This window comes from Filicampus tigris, chromosome 11 (assembly GCF_054856515.1).
Source record: "Filicampus tigris isolate MCC_2025a chromosome 11, RoL_Ftig_1.0, whole genome shotgun sequence".
Taxonomy (NCBI): Eukaryota; Metazoa; Chordata; class Actinopteri; order Syngnathiformes; family Syngnathidae; genus Filicampus; species Filicampus tigris.
Window position 1 is genome coordinate 9,235,951 of NC_141227.1, and position 19,050 is coordinate 9,255,000.

The 19,050-nt window shown below is 41.6% G+C and overlaps 1 protein-coding gene across 5 annotated transcripts in view; it reads right to left on the reverse strand.

Annotated features, from left to right (window-relative positions):
- Nucleotides 1–4,614: 4,614 nt before the first annotated feature.
- Nucleotides 4,615–19,050, reverse strand: part of ate1 (arginyltransferase 1) — a 46,582-nt gene continuing 32,146 nt past the window's right edge. For all 5 annotated transcript variants that reach the window (XM_086045591.1, XM_086045593.1, XM_086045590.1 and 2 more), the window contains 2 exons: nucleotides 10,527–10,647; nucleotides 4,615–6,844 (listed from right to left, as the gene is read on the reverse strand). In XM_086045591.1, coding sequence (XP_085901717.1) covers nucleotides 6,666–6,844; nucleotides 10,527–10,647 — 300 coding nt within the window. In that variant the 3' untranslated portion in view covers nucleotides 4,615–6,665. The remainder of the gene's footprint in view (nucleotides 6,845–10,526; nucleotides 10,648–19,050) is intronic.

Genomic DNA, 19,050 nt, shown 5'->3' on the forward strand with positions numbered 1-19,050 from the left:
GCGGGCCAAACGACAAAGTACACAAACAAATTAAGTAAAATGGCGGTAAAATGCGGTATATAGCTTAACCTATGAAAAGGGGCACAGGAATTTAGCACAGAAAGAGAGGGACAAAGAGTATGGTTTTATTTTCCCAACTCCAGATTCCTGGGTAATGACTGGGCTGTAATAGCTGTGAGCCTCAATTGGCCAAATGAAACAGGAGGCCAGCCAGTCCAGTGATGTTTATTTCTCTCCATTCTTCATCTTTCCCCCTTTTCCTTACTTTTAACCCCCCCCCCAAAAAATAAAACAAATCATATAAACAGAATCAGCCTTTCATTTGTCAGAAAGCACCATGTTTTCTTCTCTTATTACAATTTGATATCCCCTGATTTGTGTGCATTCAGCAAAGGCATCAGTCCAAAATAGGGATTTGTGGTTTTCAAGCCAGTGGAGGGGCCATTTTACAAGAAATCCCCTCAAACCACAATTTTATTTGCTACGGCCTTAAATGCTGACCAGAATAAGGGTCTGTTGGTTCTACACAAACAGATTTTTGGTCCGCATTGTCTTTCTTTTGTGGTTTCATATAGACACAAATTGTGGTCGAACAAAAGATTTCAACTATTCCTCAATGAGTATTGAGAAGCATTCGAAATAGCTGTATTCATGGAACCCAGCAATCATATGCTAAGCACATGGCAAATACTTTGTTTCAATTCAATGTGAAGACATTGCAGTGACTGCCCCCTTACTGATGGATTTTAAAATGCCCTGGCAAACACACAACATAAGGTGAAAGTGATATGCCAAAAATGTTTTTTTTTTTTTTTTTGCCACACGTCTATATTTTAAACTTTAAACTTTTGAAACATCCCAAATAATGTTGCATAAGTTCTCAAGCAAAACTGAGTCAACAAAGTCAAACAACCAATGTGGAAATTATAGTTGTCTGCAAGATTGATGAGGTTGTACAAGCCACTGATGGGCCTCAGTCCAGCAGCCACAGTGACTGGATGAGAGCCGGCCAGGCTGTATGCCATGGCACATTTCTGGGGTCAGTCATAATCCTCTGTATATTGCTGAGAGATTCATATTTGGTGTGAGCAGAGATTCTGGCCATAGTCCTTATTTGGGTTGATTTAAGGGCGCCATGAAGAGACCACAAAGTCAAAACCAAGACGTGAATGTGCTATTTGACACAAACGCTGTGCAAGCAAAGAACAATCACAGGAATATTTCAAACAATTGTGGTTAAGTCAAAGTCATTAACTGTCTTGACGCAGTCTGAACTCACGGCAAAGGAATTGTTTTGCTCAATGGCAATTAATGGCACATTTAGCATCGGCGTCAGCATGCAATATTTCATCATACCACACTTGCAAGTAGGCCTACATATCTCACTTAAGTACACCTCCACGATCATCCACAACCTGAGCAGGGAGGGCCAGCGCATTTTCCATATTCTGACTCACGCAGATGTAGGAAGACAGAGCACTACAGTCCGGCGGGTCATCTTTCTGCTGCGACAGGACTACATTGCCGACCGACGGTGCTTGACTAGCCTCTGGAAATCCAGCCAATTGGATAACAAGGTGATTTGGGACCAATTGGCTGAGTATAAGACTGGAAGCTGCTATTGCTGTCACTTGTGCTGCCTTTTATTGTGGACAGTGTAATGCACATGTGTGCACTAATCATGGTGTCTAATCAGCATCTTGATATGGCACACCTGTAAGGTGGGATGGATTATCTGAACAATATATGAGAGAAATGGTTATCTCGTGTATGTGGAAAAAGTTTTAGACCATTGAGTTAATCTCATAAAAAAATGGGAACACACACACACGTACTGTATATATGTACATACAGTATATGAAGGAGGAAGGAGGAGAGATAATACATAAATTGGCTGTCAGCCGTGTGAGCTTTTTTGCAATGACGTCGTTCACACCACTGTGGTTGCGTCAGCTTGATGAAGCCATAAATAAAGAGTTTTATAATCTTAATTAGACACCCATTTTCAGTCTTCTTTCACAGGCCAGCTCGGCATGAGATGCCAAGCACTCCCCTCGACGACAAAAACAGCATTCAAGAGGTGAAGATTTAAAGCTCTGCAAATATTGACTGCTCCATGGCTTTCATGCTCCAGGCTTAGGAGGGAATGACTCGAACCTCCACCTGTTTTCTCAGCAGCTTCGCCACATCCAATAAAACACACGAGGGCAGTTTCCTTGCTGGAGATAAATGAGATTTAGGTCGGAAAAAACAGCAGGGAGAGAGGGAGTGAAAGGAGATTTAGATCCCTGAAGGAGACAGCACACATATGAGAGGAGGCTAGTTGGTCAACTCCCACCACTGCCTGAAGATTTGACTATTCACACGGACCCATTAGTATTCTAATGCCAGTGGGAATATGTATGACTGCCTTTGAAAGAATGAGATGCACAGGCCTGAGCCAGAGAGGAAAAAGACAATGAAGACAAGGAGAGACATTTATGTGTTTGGGACGGAGGCGAGCACAAACACATTGAGGTTGTTCAATGACGACATTTACCTCACTTAAGCAGTCCTGTCCCCATTATTCTTCTGATGCATTGTACGAGAGGGGGCGCTGTCATGTACAGTATATGTATTCTGACGGACTGGAATGTTTACCAAACATTGCAATATTGGGAAATTATAATGACCCAGAATGTACGGTAATCAAATTTACAAAGATCGCAATAAATTATAGTGTAAAAATGAAATTATTTAATTAGACCCATATAGGTTTCACTTTTTTGGATTGAACTACTGAAATGAAGTGTTGCACCTGTATATTGAACATACTGTAATTGAGAATTTGAGGTAAATTTGAGTACTCTTGCATATTATTACTCTATCTACAACCCTTATGTTCGAACACAAAAACTTGACGCTAGACATTTTCACCACATCCAAACTGGAAAGATTAGAAGCCCCATGTGAAAATTCTCTTTATTACTGTCTCCACGGACACATTGTCTCCCCTCTACCCAAGAGCAGCCTGGTGGTAGTGTGTTGAATCTGGTTGACAGAGGTCCGGCAGGAGAGGGTCCCCTCACCCCCCGGACCTCTTCGATAATCCCCAGGAGAAAGGCTGGGCATTTAGAGTGAGATATGTCTAATCCAGGGTGGCCTTGCTTACAAAAGACCCTGGCACTTCCTTTGGCTTGGGAGCTTCCGCTGATTTGGGGGGCCTGGCGTGGGTGCAGTGCAAACACAGAGCAATAACACACGTCTGAATCACATTGGAGCAGACAACAGATGTACAGTTTAGACATACATAGACATGGAAACGTGGAGAAAATAAATTGGGTGTGAGGGGGACAAACTAAACAAGGAGCCCACACATACAGGAGCAAGTACACAAAGAGACCTATTTTAAAAAGTATGAGGGGAGTGTACTTTCTGTTCCAATGGTGAAATACAGAGTGCATGTTATGGAGGGATCAAATGAAGCTCAAAACATGTCACGGCCTACTACCCTCCATATCTACAAAGAGAAAGAACGCTTCATGCATGGTAGAAAGTCCCTCTGATGCGAGAAATATGATGATCACCAAATCCATCACACCAATGTTTGCATTGCTAAATGAGGGAGTAGAATACTTTTTGTGCAAAAATCTGGATACAAATACTTTAGTCTAATTGTACTCCTTCAATTCTGATATTTTAACTTGTGCAAGTTTTGTTTATCTCCTGTTTTTGCTCACACCTGCTCGTTTCACATTAAAAACACATCCACTTGCAGCTTTAAATGTCATCGGAGGGAGATACCTCACTTTTCCCCTTTTTATTTTCCAACATTAGAATCAGGTCTTTGGCAGTTAAAGGTCAATGCAGACCTCATACTTAGTGAGGCAATTATACTCCAAGTCAGGTCCAAGGCTCCAAGGCCTGCCATGCTGTGTCATGCAACATTATGAACTCACTACAAACCAGCTGAGCCGTCCAGGTCACTTATTTTGACAGGAGGTCTACCACAGCACTAACGCTGACTATGCTACGGGGCCTCCACCAAGACGAACTTTTCATGACAGTGCCAAGTGTGAGTGTATGTACGTGTGTACGTTTCCTCATGAAACTTGACACAGTCTTAGTGAGATTCAAATCCCATTCAGGATGAAAAAGCACCAGGGGCGCACCTGACAAAATCATAAATGAACCAATATTTAGGTTTTGGGTTATGATTAGGTTTCAAGTGAAAGAAAATGAGTGTCCTGTACAGTGGTGGAAATGTGTGCATGTGTGGGAATCACATCTAATGTGGGACACAATGTAATCTGGGACACTGCAATCTGTCCATCAGTCCTAGGACACAGACTTATTCTGACCAGGTTGAGTTTAAACAAGACGGTATGGTAGTGAAGACTGACTGTCAACAGTATTGTTGGGTTTGGTTGAAGGCAGACAGGTTTGTACTTGAACAGGATTGTGAGCTGTTCAGAGCAGTGACCGAAACAAAAACATACATTTTCCAGATCACTCCTTAGCTAACACAAACATTCTCTTTGGTCAGTTTTTACAGTATTTCACGGTGCTCATTCCTCAGAAATCTCACATAAGACTGTTTCATTACAAGTTTCTGATAAAAAGGTCAACCCATAGTCCAGCAGGCAATATACAGCCCTTTATTTGGTTAATAGTTGATATTAAAAGAAAAGCACAGACATCTTTGAACATAAATACAAAGGCCGGATTTAAACATTGCTATCACAAGGTGGTTCATCAGGAGAATGAGGTTTTGGGATGTAATGAATCTGATAAAAATTAAAAACATACTTTTTTTAATGGTGAAAGACTTCAAAATTGAAAGACAGCTGCAGTACATGTTCTAATAGCTGTGCGGTCTACTTTCAACATTACTTAGGCATACAAGGGATCAAAAGTACATTTAAGGGACTGATCCCTGTGAGGTCACACATATAGAATAAAGACATACAGTAGACTAAGCGATGGGTGAGGCCTAGAGTTGAAGGGCTAAATGGGTAGGATTGCATGGGAGTGGCAATTGCATTGATTGAAGGGATAAGCACAGTGAGACGACAGAAAGCAGAAAGCTCAAGCCAAGACCAAAACCCACATTTCCACCAAACAGTACAATGCTGTTCATCTTGCAACTGGTTAGGTTAAGGTACTGGTACTTTACACCTGGTCTTCCTTGCCTTTCTATTGTGGCCGCGAAGGCGAGATGGTAATTGGCGATAGGACAATACACGTCAATTTATCAGTTTTGGCAGAAACATCCAGATCAATGCGATCAATGATCAATCTACTATTCAGATGAACAAGGTTACATGATGCTATCTCTGGAAGCAATGGCGGCATAATGATTTCACTACAGCAACCAGCAGAGGGCATAAGCAATTCAGGACTGACTAGTTTGCTGACTAAATTAATTAAAGGAATTGAAACAGGACGTGAAAATGAAACGTTACCTACAATGTGCTGCTGATACTAAATAAAGAGAGCAATTGATTAAGGACCATTTTAAATACAAAAAAAAAAAAAAAAAAATTGGGTGCATCCACCTGTGACCCTTTTTGCATTTGCAGCAGGTGTCTTGAGCCAGTTGTCTGACTGTCGGAGGCCTGCGAAATATTAAAGCTGCCCCCTCCATTTGAACAAGACATTAAGCGGCCCAATGGCTCGTCTCCATCCCACCCTGTTGACCTGGGCCCCCAGGCTTCATATCTAAAGCCAACAGTCTTAAACATGGGTTTCAAAATGGACAGTGATCTTAAATTGGACCAGCAAATCAGTGCTGTTGTCAAGTCGAACTTCTTTCACCTTGGACACCTGGCTAAGGTAAAGCCCCTCCTTTCCCATCAGCACCTAGAAACAGTCATCCATGCCTTTGTTACTACATCTTGGCTAGATTACTGCAATGCACTTTATTTTGGAGTCAGCCAGTCCTCCCTCAAACATCTCCAGTTGGTCCAAAATGCTGCTGCTGCCCGCCTACTAACTGGAGCTCGGAAGATTGAGCGCACAACACCAATTCTGGCCTCCCTTCACTGGCTCCCAGTGCATTTCAGGGTCCAATTTAAGATTCTCCTATTTGTCTTTAAATGGCCTCGCCCTGGCGTACCTCTCCGAGCTCTTCCACTCCTACGCACCTTCCCGCAGCCTCAGGTCTGCGGACCAGGCGTTGCTCAAGGTGCAGAGGACCAAGCGGAGCCTCAGAGGGGATCGAGCCTTTTCTGTTGCTGGTCCTTCCCTCTGGAATGACCTCCCATTGGTTGTTAGGCAAGCCCCCTCTCTGTCCATTTTTAAAACCCGGTTGAAGACATATTTCTTTTCTCTGGCTTTTGATCAGACCTGAAATTTTCATCTCTTTTCCGGTGTCAATTGTATAATACTGTTTTATGTCAATTTATTGGCTTTATTTATTTTTATTTTTATTTATATTTATATATATTATTATCTGTATTTATTAATACATGTATCACAGCCTTGTATTGTTTTTGTTTTATTTATTGTATTGTTTGTAATGTGCTTTGTTACAGCTCTAGCTGTTATGAAATGCGCTATAAAAATAAAATTGTATTGTATTGTATTGTATTGTAGTGAACCTCTATTGTACTGCTTGGCTGAAATTAGGTTTAAGTGACACTGTTGCCGGGAGGTGGATTTTAAAAGCTTCAGTGTTTTTCAGGTTAGGCTCGGTACAGCAAGATTCTTTCAGCACAGTTCTGGCCAACCAAACTGGCATATTCTCTCACTTCCGTCTCATCACTAGAGCCTCTCTGTTTGCGGGAATAGACTGCGTAGGGCGTGACGGTCCTTCTGTGTAGCACCAGAGCTCTGCCCACGTCTTTCAAGACCCGAGCATCTCCTGGAAACAAAGACACAAAGATTAATTTGTAAACAAAGTCAAGAAGAAAATGCAGCATAACACAATAAACTAGCCTCAGTTTCCCTCCCTCTGACTTACCTCTGAGTGACTTGCCAAAGTTGCTTCATTATTCCGAGAAGCAGTTGGAGGAGCAGAAAGCAATTTAGCTCCAGACAACACTAACTACACTCTGCCCTAAACTTGAAGTCATGGCAGTGCATGAGTGGGCTAGTTAGCTTGCCTTGTTTATATGGCCTTGCTCACTGCTGGCTTGTCAAACTCAGCATTTCATTAGGTCCCATGTTATACACTGCCAGCATCTATTAGGCCTGTAAAAACACTGTTATTCTCAAAAGTGCATATGCAGCTAAGAGTGGTCCTCTGGAGAGGTGGCTGGAAAAAGGGTGAAAAATGATGATCTTCGCTTTGATATTAAAATCTTCACCTCCTGGAGAGAAAGGCTAAGCCAAAGTACCCACAGCCGGCGCCAGTACGAAGAGGAAGAGGTAACATAGCACACAGCAGGGAAAAGAATGAGATATGCGTACAACACACTGTACTGTAAAATATAGTAGGCCTATATGCAAAAGTCGGCTCCCTGCTCATGATCTTTCCAATAAGATTATTGATTAGATTGATCGTGTGATTCTAATTTCACACAATTTTTTATAAGCTCTTTTTAAATCATTTGTCTTTGTAATTATGGCATATCCCTTGCAAAATACTGAAAAATAAACTTTCTTAAAGTGAAGACTGTTGATTCAGAGATTTCGCAATACTTCTGGAGACGTCATTTGTCCATGAAGGTGCCTGTTTACGCAGAATCTATGAATGTTGGTGTAACACTGCTTCCCCTGTTTCTCATTTGAAATAGCGTTCCAGGGTTCCATACTCCACAGAGGTCCATAACAGAGTAACCACAGCTTATGTTTATTACGAATTTGCCATTTACACAGACATCGATCTACCCTTGGTCTTCAGTGAAACATTCCATTGCCATTATGTATCCCCACCTCTTCACCGCTTTTCATTTGAGCAGAAATTTGAAGGCCAAATAAACATCTTGAACTCCTTCTTTGGTTCCTCGAGCCATTCCTGTGATTTTTTTTTGCAGCGTGGCAAGACACATTATACTACTGGAAGGCACCACCGACATCAAGGTCAGCAGCCTACAGTAAATTTCGGAATTTCGCGAAGACAGAAGTTTATAATATTTTACCAGCATCACGCTGAAGACACAAAATAGAATGGCAAGAATCTTGATAGCAAAAATATAATACTTTATTTAAAAGTGAAAAGTGTCAATGAATTCACCAGCTCTAACCTCAACTTGCCTCCTTAACTTCATTAACAGAATGACAAGCCACTTAAATTTACAAGTTACACTTCTGGTGTGTGCATGACACCAGTGTTAAGTATCATGTCCCTTTGTGCAGATTATTTTCTGTGAACATTGCACAGACCTCAATGGTGTGTAGTCCCACACTGCTTTAAGATAGTCTATTAACCTCCACTTTAATACAGACCAGAGCTCAGAGTGGAGCCATAAGGCCTTTTGCCTCCTTTCACTTGCAGCAATCCAAACATCCGCTATGAACATAAACAACTTCCTTTTACTTCTACTCTCTCTCTGTCCCCTTATTGATGCATCATACTCAGTTTGAGTAAGTCCAGACAGCCTTTTCCACCGCCTTTTCCGTCCATCTACCGGACGTTCAGTGACACACTGCTTTGAGGTCACAGTTCTTAAGCATCCGGGTTCAAGGGTCGGGGGGAAGAGGAGTGAGAGGGTCAGGGCTGAAGCTTGGGGCCTTGACACCTCGCCACACTTCTCGCTCTTTTCATCCATCTCCAACTTTCAAAATACGCTCAACACCGGATGCTGGTCAAAGGCACACCATCGGCTATTTCTTTGGACATGACCACTTCCTTTAACCTCTTGTTGCAAATCCAAATGCGGTTTGGGTATGAAAGGAAAAAGGCCAACATGTCGATGTAGTACGGAGACTCTTCGACTGAATGAACAGGGTTCAAGACCTCATGTCAGTAAGCTTTCTTTCAGCTGAATGTGCTGCAAAGGATCCGATCCTGGAAGAATCCTTCCAGGAGTACAAGAAGGCATGGCAGAGAAGATTGGGAAAGGATGACTACTTCTACTAGTTGTAGTTGGTAGTTTGGATTTGAAATACCCCTTTTGTGTCAGCAGTCCTGGAAGCTTTCTGACATAGCTCAAGTTAGACATGTATAAATAAAGGAATACACCTGGATGTTGGGGCTGGTTTGGCCACCTGCTGTGAAGACTATTAACTTCAACAACAACAAAAAGGAGCCACAAGAGAGGTGATTATCTTGAAAATTTCAAGTCAAAGTTGCATGTCACACGTTTGGTCAGTATACTGTTTATAGTTTAAGAGGTTGACCCCTTAACAGAAACATTTTTTGCTGTGTTTATTCAGCAGAATGGACAATGAACCTGGCTTTTTTCACTCACTCAAATAAACAATGATAGTGAATGTGTGAGATAGTTCATATGTGTTGTGCAGAATGAGTAAATATTCTACATACACTCATGAGAGGCCATGTTGAAGTCTTCTGGCACTTGAAGTGTAAGTGATGTGGTCAATGTGGGTCTGCTTTGGCATTTGTTTTAATTTTTATTTATCATTTGTTTATTTACACGTTCCTTTCATTCAGTGACAAAATGACATATGGCATTAATAACACCAAATATGTCCTGGGCATACGTCTAAGTTGTGTTCTATGCTATCAATATGACAGATGGAAGGTCATTTTGGTCACACCACTGGACATATTTCTAGAATACTGGTCCGAAACCTCCGCACCAGCAGAGGCTCAAGCCCACAAGCTTGGCAACAGCGCTGCATGAGAGTTAAATATCCAGACGGCCAGCACTGAAACATGTTGACAGTGAGTTTGGACAGCTAGGCCTGAAATAATGTCCATCTCCGGCCAAGATCAACAGTCCATGGAGGAATGGAGGCACCACAAACATAAACTTGTCATAGCAAATATAAACTCTGACCATGACACATCATCGGTGTTTGTGCCTACTGATGGATTAACGCTATTAATCAAATGAGAACGCCTAACATGACTATCTCACCAACAAGTAATTGTAAGTAATGTTAATGGCAGGTAACTTTTTTTTTCAGATGGTATAGCTTATGAAGCCGACTCAAAGCTCACTCAAAATCACTTACAACCGAAAGCAGGTCATTTATTATTAGACTAGGCATATACCAACGAGGCAACCGATGCCTAAAAATATAGTCATTGGACAGCCTAGCATCCTGAACAGTGGAAAGGGTTGATTGTTTTAGCTCCCTCTAAATAGAAGGGTTTGAAAGTATGACCTCACTATAAGAAAATATTAAGCCGTCTCTCGCATTTATAAATTCCCATTTGCCTCTCTATTTTCCTGTCAGTATGGATCTACGTACTTTCAAAGCACCTCTCTCTTTTGCTTGCAGTGCCAGTATAAAGAATCAGCCCCTCTCCTTTTTGTCCCCAATGCTCTCCACATTTTGAGATACAATTTTTCCTTTTTCTAATTCGCTACTCTTATTATGCTGAGTCCCAATGTTTTACCTAACAATAATTTAAAAAACAATGCTTAACACCTTCAAAAGCTAACATGTGACAAGACTAGAAAGTTGACTACCTTCATCAGGATTCGGGTTGAAACGAGCATATCGGGAATTCTCCAGGCGCGGAAGGCATTGCTCAATGTTTACCCAAACATAGGTTTCTGGGCAGAGCAGGTCTGAAGGCCGGTACTGTCCCTGTAATGATAATAAGGAAAGTAAAGATCAAGAGGGTTAGTGGTGGTACACCCATACACCGCTCTCTGAAGCCCGTAGCTCACTGAGTGGCGAACGTAGTGAAATTGGGGTTTTGTAAAAGGTTGCAAACATGTCTACAAACAGTTTTACTTGTCGCAAGCAGGTTTTTATGTCGCAAGAAAATTTGAACATGTTCAAAATTTTAAACATTTGAAATCTATTGTTTTGTTAATATTGGCAAGTGTTTACAGACGAGTTGTATTTGTAAACACTCTTAAGACGTGGCGCCAAAGTTCTTTTTGATTCGCCAATGCTAGAAACCACGTGAGCATGGTTACTATATATGCCGACCCATTCGTGCAGAGCATTCACAAGCATTCGCTGCTGAGTGAGGTATCAGCACGCATTCTCCACATTGATCATCATGCAAAGAGAAAAGAGCACAGAGATGAAGGCAATGATTTGCAATTGCACGTCGTCTCTAAATCACTGAATGTTGCTAATGATAGGAGACTCTGATTTCCGTCAACATGTCAGAAAATTTGACAAATCCAACATTTGTATTCGCGGCTTAATACCACCTTTCACGAACATACACGCAAGGGCTAAACTCTTGGTACCTTTTTTTTTGTTGTTTTTTTTTTTTAAAGGAAGACAAACGCTCAATGGTCACAGAAGTCTTTTGATACTAGCTAAACATCAAATAACCTAATGATTGAAATGATTAAAAAAATATTTAAATGATTTAAAAAAAAAAAAAAAAAAAAAAAAAAAGACCAAACTTTTTTGTTTGTATTTTGCACACCTATTGAGGAAGTCACAGCAGTAAAATGACCTCTGTAACTATTAACTGGATTTCTGCACCTCTCCACAAACATTTTGGACCACTTCTCATGAGCAAACTGTTTCAGCTGTGTCTTCCACAGTTTCAGCTCCTTCCACAGATGTTCAATAATATTTCCATCGGGTTTCATTAGAAGCCCCCTACCTAATGGCCCTGTTTTGTATATATCCATTCTTGGTCTTTATAATGTTGGAGGACACGTGACCTGCAACTGAGACCATGCTTTCTGACACCGGGCAGCATATTTCACTCCAGATTGCCCTGATTTCTTTGGACCATACGCACATACCGTGCCAGACGCAGCAAAGGAGCCCCAACACAACAGAGCCTCTAGCATGCCTAAAAATAGGTAAAGTGTTATTTTCTTTGCAGGATTCACTTTTGAGCCCTTAAACATTGAGCAGATGTGACTTGCAACAAAGCTCAAGTTTCATTTTATCGTTCCAAAGAACATTTTGTCAGAAGTGTTGCGGTTTGTCAATATGCGTTTTGGCAAATTACAGTCTTCAATGATAATTTTCCTGGACATGAAAATGTAATTCAGCATTTGAACACATCATGTGCATGCGCTTCTTCCGTTGAACTGATTTTAGATCATACTTGGCTGTTCTTGACAGACAAACCTGAAAGTCTATTGTTATGTTGTGTATGTGCATCTTTGCAATACAAAGATGACCATAGTGCAGACTAATCACTCTCTTAACATTTGAACTATACTGTGAGATGACAGTATTTGTGAGCTGCAACCTTAGTTAAAACTATTTCAAACAAGGCGAGTAAATGCTTTAGGGTCAAAGGTGACAACTTGTTAACTGACCCCGACAGGTGATGCAGCTTACGAATGAGGGCTGAGCACAAGTTCAGACTTTTCTCTTCTTTAAGCATGTTCACTTTGTCTGGCCTCATATGCTGTCTGCAAAGAAAAAGTGGGAAATGAAAACACGCCCGCACATTGTGATGAGTGCTTGTAAAATTGGTACGAGTCTGCATTTGACTTAAAAATTTGGAGTGTTAACCAAGCTGAACAAAAACAGCTGTAGAGCAAACACAAACATGAGAAAAAGAGACAAAGGATCTGTGTTCTGACATATGGCTCCTAAGAATCAAAACGTCAAGATGGCTCTATAAACAACCCGGCAACTGAAACAGGCCCATGCTCTCAACACACATGCAAACACATTCGCTGTATGGCATTAGGCTATAGGATTAAAAAAAAAAAATCTGATTCATGGTTTTAATCTGAATGAGTCTAGAACTAGGCTGTTTCATTACTTGTGAGTTTCATTCATTGTCTTCTAATGCCATGCAGTCTGTTGTTACTTTTTCAAAAGGAAACCTGCAAATGTATGCAATCCAACAAGAAGGATGTAGCACAAAACAGATATTAGCAGAGCTGGGCACTTGACCCTCTTTTGCCGGTCCGGCCGCGACCCTCCACCATTGACCTGGGTAGTACCCTTCCGGCCGCGACCCCCTGCCCTTATTCATAAAAATTACACCCCCCGACCTCCCAAAAAAAGTGTCCGTGGTTGACGCCGCCGCGGGAGAGATGCTAACGGCAGAAGCTTTTTAAAGATCATGAGCTGGCTAATTTACTATTTGTACCCGCTGTGGACACGCTTCAAAATGCGCCACTGGTTCTTTACTACTTACCCAACTGCGTGTGCTTACTTCCATTGCGAGCCCCGGAGTTGGTTTTGTCGTATTGTATAATTATTTGAGTCCAACAGACGGCCAGAAGTCGCATTCGACAAGTTATTTATTTTCCACACTTCCCTTCGTTCACGGCCTTCAAAATAAAAGCATACCAGAAAACCACTATGCACAGCAGGTTTGCTATGGCGTATTTCCGGAAGTAGAAGACGCCAGAAGAGGTGCATGAACTCCACCTTGATGTGGCAGCGTCATACTTGAGTGCTGCGCCCAGCTTAATATACTCCCGGACACAAGTTGTTTTGAAACAGTTAAGTTCCAAGTCGGGGGGCGACGCTTCAAAAAGACAGCGACAACAATGGATATCGTGCCTGCAACAACCATAAAGGGACCGAGAAGACTAGACTACGCTTTTAATTTTATTGCCAAACTAGTTTGCTTTTGCAGCAGCAACGAGCTGCGTGCTGCATGCAGCAACGTGCTGCGAGCTGCGTGCTGCATCCTCTCTCTCCTCTCCGAAACTGTATGTCATCGCAACATGTGACATAATGAACCGATCAGAGCAGCATTTGTCACCCGCCGCCCACCGGCCCCCGGTCCGGCCCAGTGACGGACTGCCCAGCTCTGGATATTAGCATGCTTAAAGTGCTTGTGCTAACAGATGACCATAGGTGGAATGTTCTGCAGCAGTCGTTGCAATGGACACACACATCGATCTGATGCTCTCCATGTCCCAACAGCCTACAGCCTTCTACAACTGTCAGCACAGGTGACTTGACACTCACACACGCTAGCTCACCTCTATAGACTCATTCAACACTGCTGAGGAACACACCTCAAAATAGACATGTACACCCCCCCCACCCACCCACACACACACACACCCACACACACACACACACACACACACACACCTGCTTGGCTATAAAAGCACACTTATTCCCCCCTTTACAGGCCTCAGCAGCTCAAATCAGGCAGGAAGCATGGCAGGGAATAATAAGGCAGATGAGAGACACTTCTTCAATTACCGGTAGCTCTCTTCCCGTGCTGGTGTCTTCAGTCCAAAATGATAAAGATATTATTTATGAATCTTTTATAAAAGGAAGGCCAAATGAAAGTTGTTTGAAGTCAAAGTGAATACTGATCCTGTTTCTGGTCCTCTCTATGACAGACCGACTACTGTGTGGATCTGTGCCAAAAGAAGTAACAAATAACAGGCCCCAATAGAGAACTCGCTATCAACTTTTATTTGTTAATGCGTTTTATCACAGTAAACATTTTAAATAATGTTGCTTTCTTACTTTCTTACTACTTTTTACCATTTCAAATGTACATGATAAAGAGTATTACCAAGTCTTATTTCTAACCATAACGTGAGTACATAGAATGGCAGGTGATGTGTTTGGGTAAGCTTAAACCTAAGCTGCACTGCACGCCATGCTTCATAACAGTATTCTCACAAAACATACCTGATGAAAATCTGTAGATTTGAAAGTAAATTGTAACATCTTTTCTGCTTTGACATTTATCTGTGTGAACGCAAAATACATAATGAAGGACACTGAATTCTCCGAAATTATTGTATCATGAAGTAGAAAGTCTGTGGTAATTTTGCTGAAAAGGGGCCTTAAGATTGCTGGGATGAGATGCAATCAGTCACCATCCCTCTTTTTCTCTTCATTCCATCCTGGCATGTCTAGACAGATATGGGTGTAGTGCCGGTGACAAGCAAACTTTGAAAGCTTGTTTAGGGACAAGAAAAATAGGAACATGAATGAAAGAACAAGCAGAAAAGGCATAAATGTAGGAAATACATGGGGAGCCTGAGAGTTAGCATAGACAGTCCAGTGATGAAAGGATGTTGTAACTTTTCAAGGTATTTGAGAAAGCAACAAGTTGATAGTGGGTGAGACAAAAGGGTAAAAAGAGAACGCCAAAATACAAAGACCGGGAGGTGAAAGTAGGAAACCTAACCAGGGCACACAAGTGTTAATGAATGAACGCCATTCCGTAAATGTCACAATTCGTTGTATATTTGTTAAAAAAAAAAAGTTAAAAAAGAAAAATTCTATGAAGATCATTGTTGTTCAAGATTGAATAAATCTCAACCACAATCATTAAGAGAAAAGTATTCTCGCAGGGCTTACAAATTATACAGATCCTCAAGCACACGCGCCTGCATTTATTCCTTTCAAATTTTCAGTCCACAGACTGTATATGAACATACAGTGAATAACTGGAAAATGCTGACTGAATGAACTTTTGTGCCAACAGAGAATTGAACTCCCAAATGTCACTAAAAAGCCTCTGCAAAAAGCCTCTCTGGCATTTTGCCATTCGTACTGACCTTGTTTTCTTGCACAACTGAAGATATGAGTATTGCCTCAGCACAATAAATATGATTTATAAGAATGGCAATTAATCAGATACATAAATCAACTGAATTCTACTACAAACAAGGAATCAGACACCACTTTTTTCTTCTTTTACCGTTTCCATTTCCAGACCAACATTACGGATCTGGAGTAACTTTAGAAATCCTTAAAAAATAATACAGGTGAGAACAAAATAATACAACTTAACAGCATCATATGAAAGTTCCCACAAAACCTGGTGCGAAAGCTGAATATTCTCGGGCTGAGTCCATCACTGAGGGACTATAGGTCCTCAAATTCCTGACCAGCACATCACAGACTGTCAGAATCCACAGCACTGTATCCTCCTCCATCACCCTCAGCACTGGCTCACCCCAGGGTTGTGTGCTGAGCCCCATCCTGTTCACACAACTGACCTATGACTGCTCTGTGCACTTCCCGAGCTGTCATAGTGAGGTTTGTAGACACTAAAGCGTTAGTGGGATGCACCACTAACAACGATGAGTCCGGGTAATGAGATTAGGAAGAGCAATGAATGTGAAAAACAACTTCAAAGCATCAATGTGAATTAGACCAAGGAGATGGTGGTGGACTTCAGGAGGAACAGACGCCTTCTGAAACCGCTGCACATCCGAGGAGCAGCAGTGGAAGTGGTCTCCAACTACAAATACCACAGGGTCCACTTTTCGGAGGACTTCCCATCGAGCTGAAACATGTTCTGTCTTCTGAAGAAAGCTCACCAACGTCTCTACTTCCACTGGTAGCTGTGACATGCCACAGTGGAAGCTGTGTCTTGAGGAGCCTCTACACGCGTGGCGGAAAGCGTCTACAGCACCATCATCACTGCATGGTACAGCGGCTGCACAGCTGCTGAAAGGAAAGCTCTTCAAATGACGGTAAAGGCTGCTCAGAAGATTGTAGGGTATAGTCTTCACCCAACCACATACATCTTCACCGGCGGATACAGAAAAAGGGCTCTCTGCAACATCAAGACCCAACCCACCCCACACATACAAACTCTTCCATCCTTGCTACTCAGGTTGGAGGCTACAGAGAATCTGGAGCACAACCACCAGAAAAGCTTTTTCCGGAAGCTGTTAGACTGTTAAATTGTTAAGACCTTGTAAATATTAGAGATAGGCCGATGTTTTTTTTCAGTACTGATACTGATTATTAGTAGTCAAGGAGACTGATAACCGATATTTGGAGCCGATACTCATTTTCAGTAAAAAGGAAAATATTGGCATCAAAACCGAAAAAAAAATCAATCTTAACTTTGTTGAAATGTCTTGTAGCATATGTTTATTGAACTTTTTTTTTTAATTTGCATAATGTTTTTTTTACATATTATTACTAGACATTTTTGAGAATATTTATATTATTAGTATAATTCTATACATCTTTGTAATAAAATTCTAACGTAAAGTACTGGGAGCACTCAGGGTTGTCAGCATGTCTTAAAAAGTTAAATGAAAACTGAGACAATAGCTCCAGGTAGTTTTCTACAGTAAATTAAGTCCTTCAAAATTTCAAAATGATAGAAATGTTGAACTTCCACATAGTTTTGTTTTGAGTTCAACGCAGTTTTAAATTGATTTATTATCTGTCGTTTTTCTTAAAAAAGGCTGATATTCGTCAAAACACAGAATATCTGCGCAGATAATCGGCCCGGACGGTAATCGGTTAATTGGTGCAATTTAAGCATCTTGCATTTTTATTTCTGCTGCATCCACACCATGATGCATTTGCATCTTTGCACATATTCAAAATCAAGAATAAGCATCTTTCATATCTTTTTATTATATTTCTTTTATTGTTCTATTTTTTATTTTTACAAGTCTCAGGAGTTACTGAGCTAACCTGTGCCCTTGGGTATTGAATTTCGTGCCATATCATGTCAAAATGTGTGTTAGTTTGATTCGATAGTTAGATCCAGAGTGCTGCAAAGTTGTTGTTTGAAGTTGCTCGCTTTAAGAATTATTTGAGGGCAAGATGGGGGACGAGTGGATTTTTTTTCCATAGTGGGAGTTTTCTTTGCAACACCCACATCTGCTGCTTATTTCCTATTCATATCACTTGTTCAGTTTTCCCTCACCCACTAGCTTAAGTGTCTCCAATTCCGCAAGGGTACATGCACAAACAAGGCAACATGGAGAACACAATAATAGACAGAATTGCACCAAATGTGTAGCAAAACAGTTGTTATAGAAAGCTGGTGGTAGACCCTTTTTGACAAAAAAAAGCCTGTTCTATGATAATGGACTTTGGTCAAAAGTAAAAACAAGCACTTTTGACCCAACAAACAAATACGGTCAATGTGTCAAATGTGCAGGTCATCTGTAATAAGTTGTTTAGTTGTTTTTCATTCAGGCCATGAAACAAATTAACTGGCATACAAAGAGGTCTAGTGTGTCCGAGAGCCAAGCAGACTTAACCTAGCCTGGTCCGGGGTTGTGCTCTGACCCAGGGTCAGATTCAGCCAATCTCAGTCCCCCCAAAAATAAATAAAAAATAAACAATACACGTGGGCCATGATACTTCCATCCGTCCTCCCTCTCAAGCATACAACTGTTCATCATTTAAACGCCCGTTGACATGTACATATTCCGGCCCGACAAGGGGGCACAGCCGGGCCGTGTGGCTGCTGATGGACGCATGTAAACAGCACGATGCACAAACATACACATGCAGCTAGACAAATAACGCTAAGAGCCAAGCAGACTGGACACAAGGATAGCACTACTGAAAGACATGTCCAAACAAGACATGGCTCTGAATAGGGACCCACACAAACCCACACTCTCACTGCAGTCTGCAACAATGTGTGTATTTATGTAGTGGTGGAGGTCCTTTTGCAAATGGCCTGAACATGTCTGGAGTCTATGTTTTGGGGGAGATTTACACTACGGGCAGCAGTTTAAACAGACAGTCTCCGTCAAGGCTGTTTCACCCTAGTCAACATTAAACCACAGCACAGCCTTCAGATAAAGTATCCAGGCTGCGGGCCCCATAATCCCAACACCATCCCACTCAACCCCTTGCTCTGCCTCGCCCAGAAATGTGTCATGGCTCCCTGGATGACAGGTTAATGAGGAGAAAATATTTTTATAGGATCACATTTCAAGTGAGTCCTGAGAACCAATGGTATAGATTTAATGGGTATAATTTCACAGCTTTGGCACCTTTATCTCTTTATCATTTTTGGTCTTTACAGGCAGGCGGACCTGACATCGGCCTCACTCTCACCACGTCTTAGTGACAAGTTGAACTACAACTCATCTTAAAACCCCATGCATCTAGCTTGACTCTCTCGGTAACACTACATGTATTTGTAATTGCAGTTCAGAAGTGCTTATCAAAAGATCTTAATATATTTTGACCAGTATCCCCCCCCACTCCCACACAAAAAAAAAGGCACAGCTGGAGCAATTTTAAAAACTAAATAGTAGTGAAGGTAATGGCAAGGCAAACACCTCTGGCTGGCAGCTAGAGGGCCCTGGATCTGCTCAGCATGACACCATCTCTAAACTC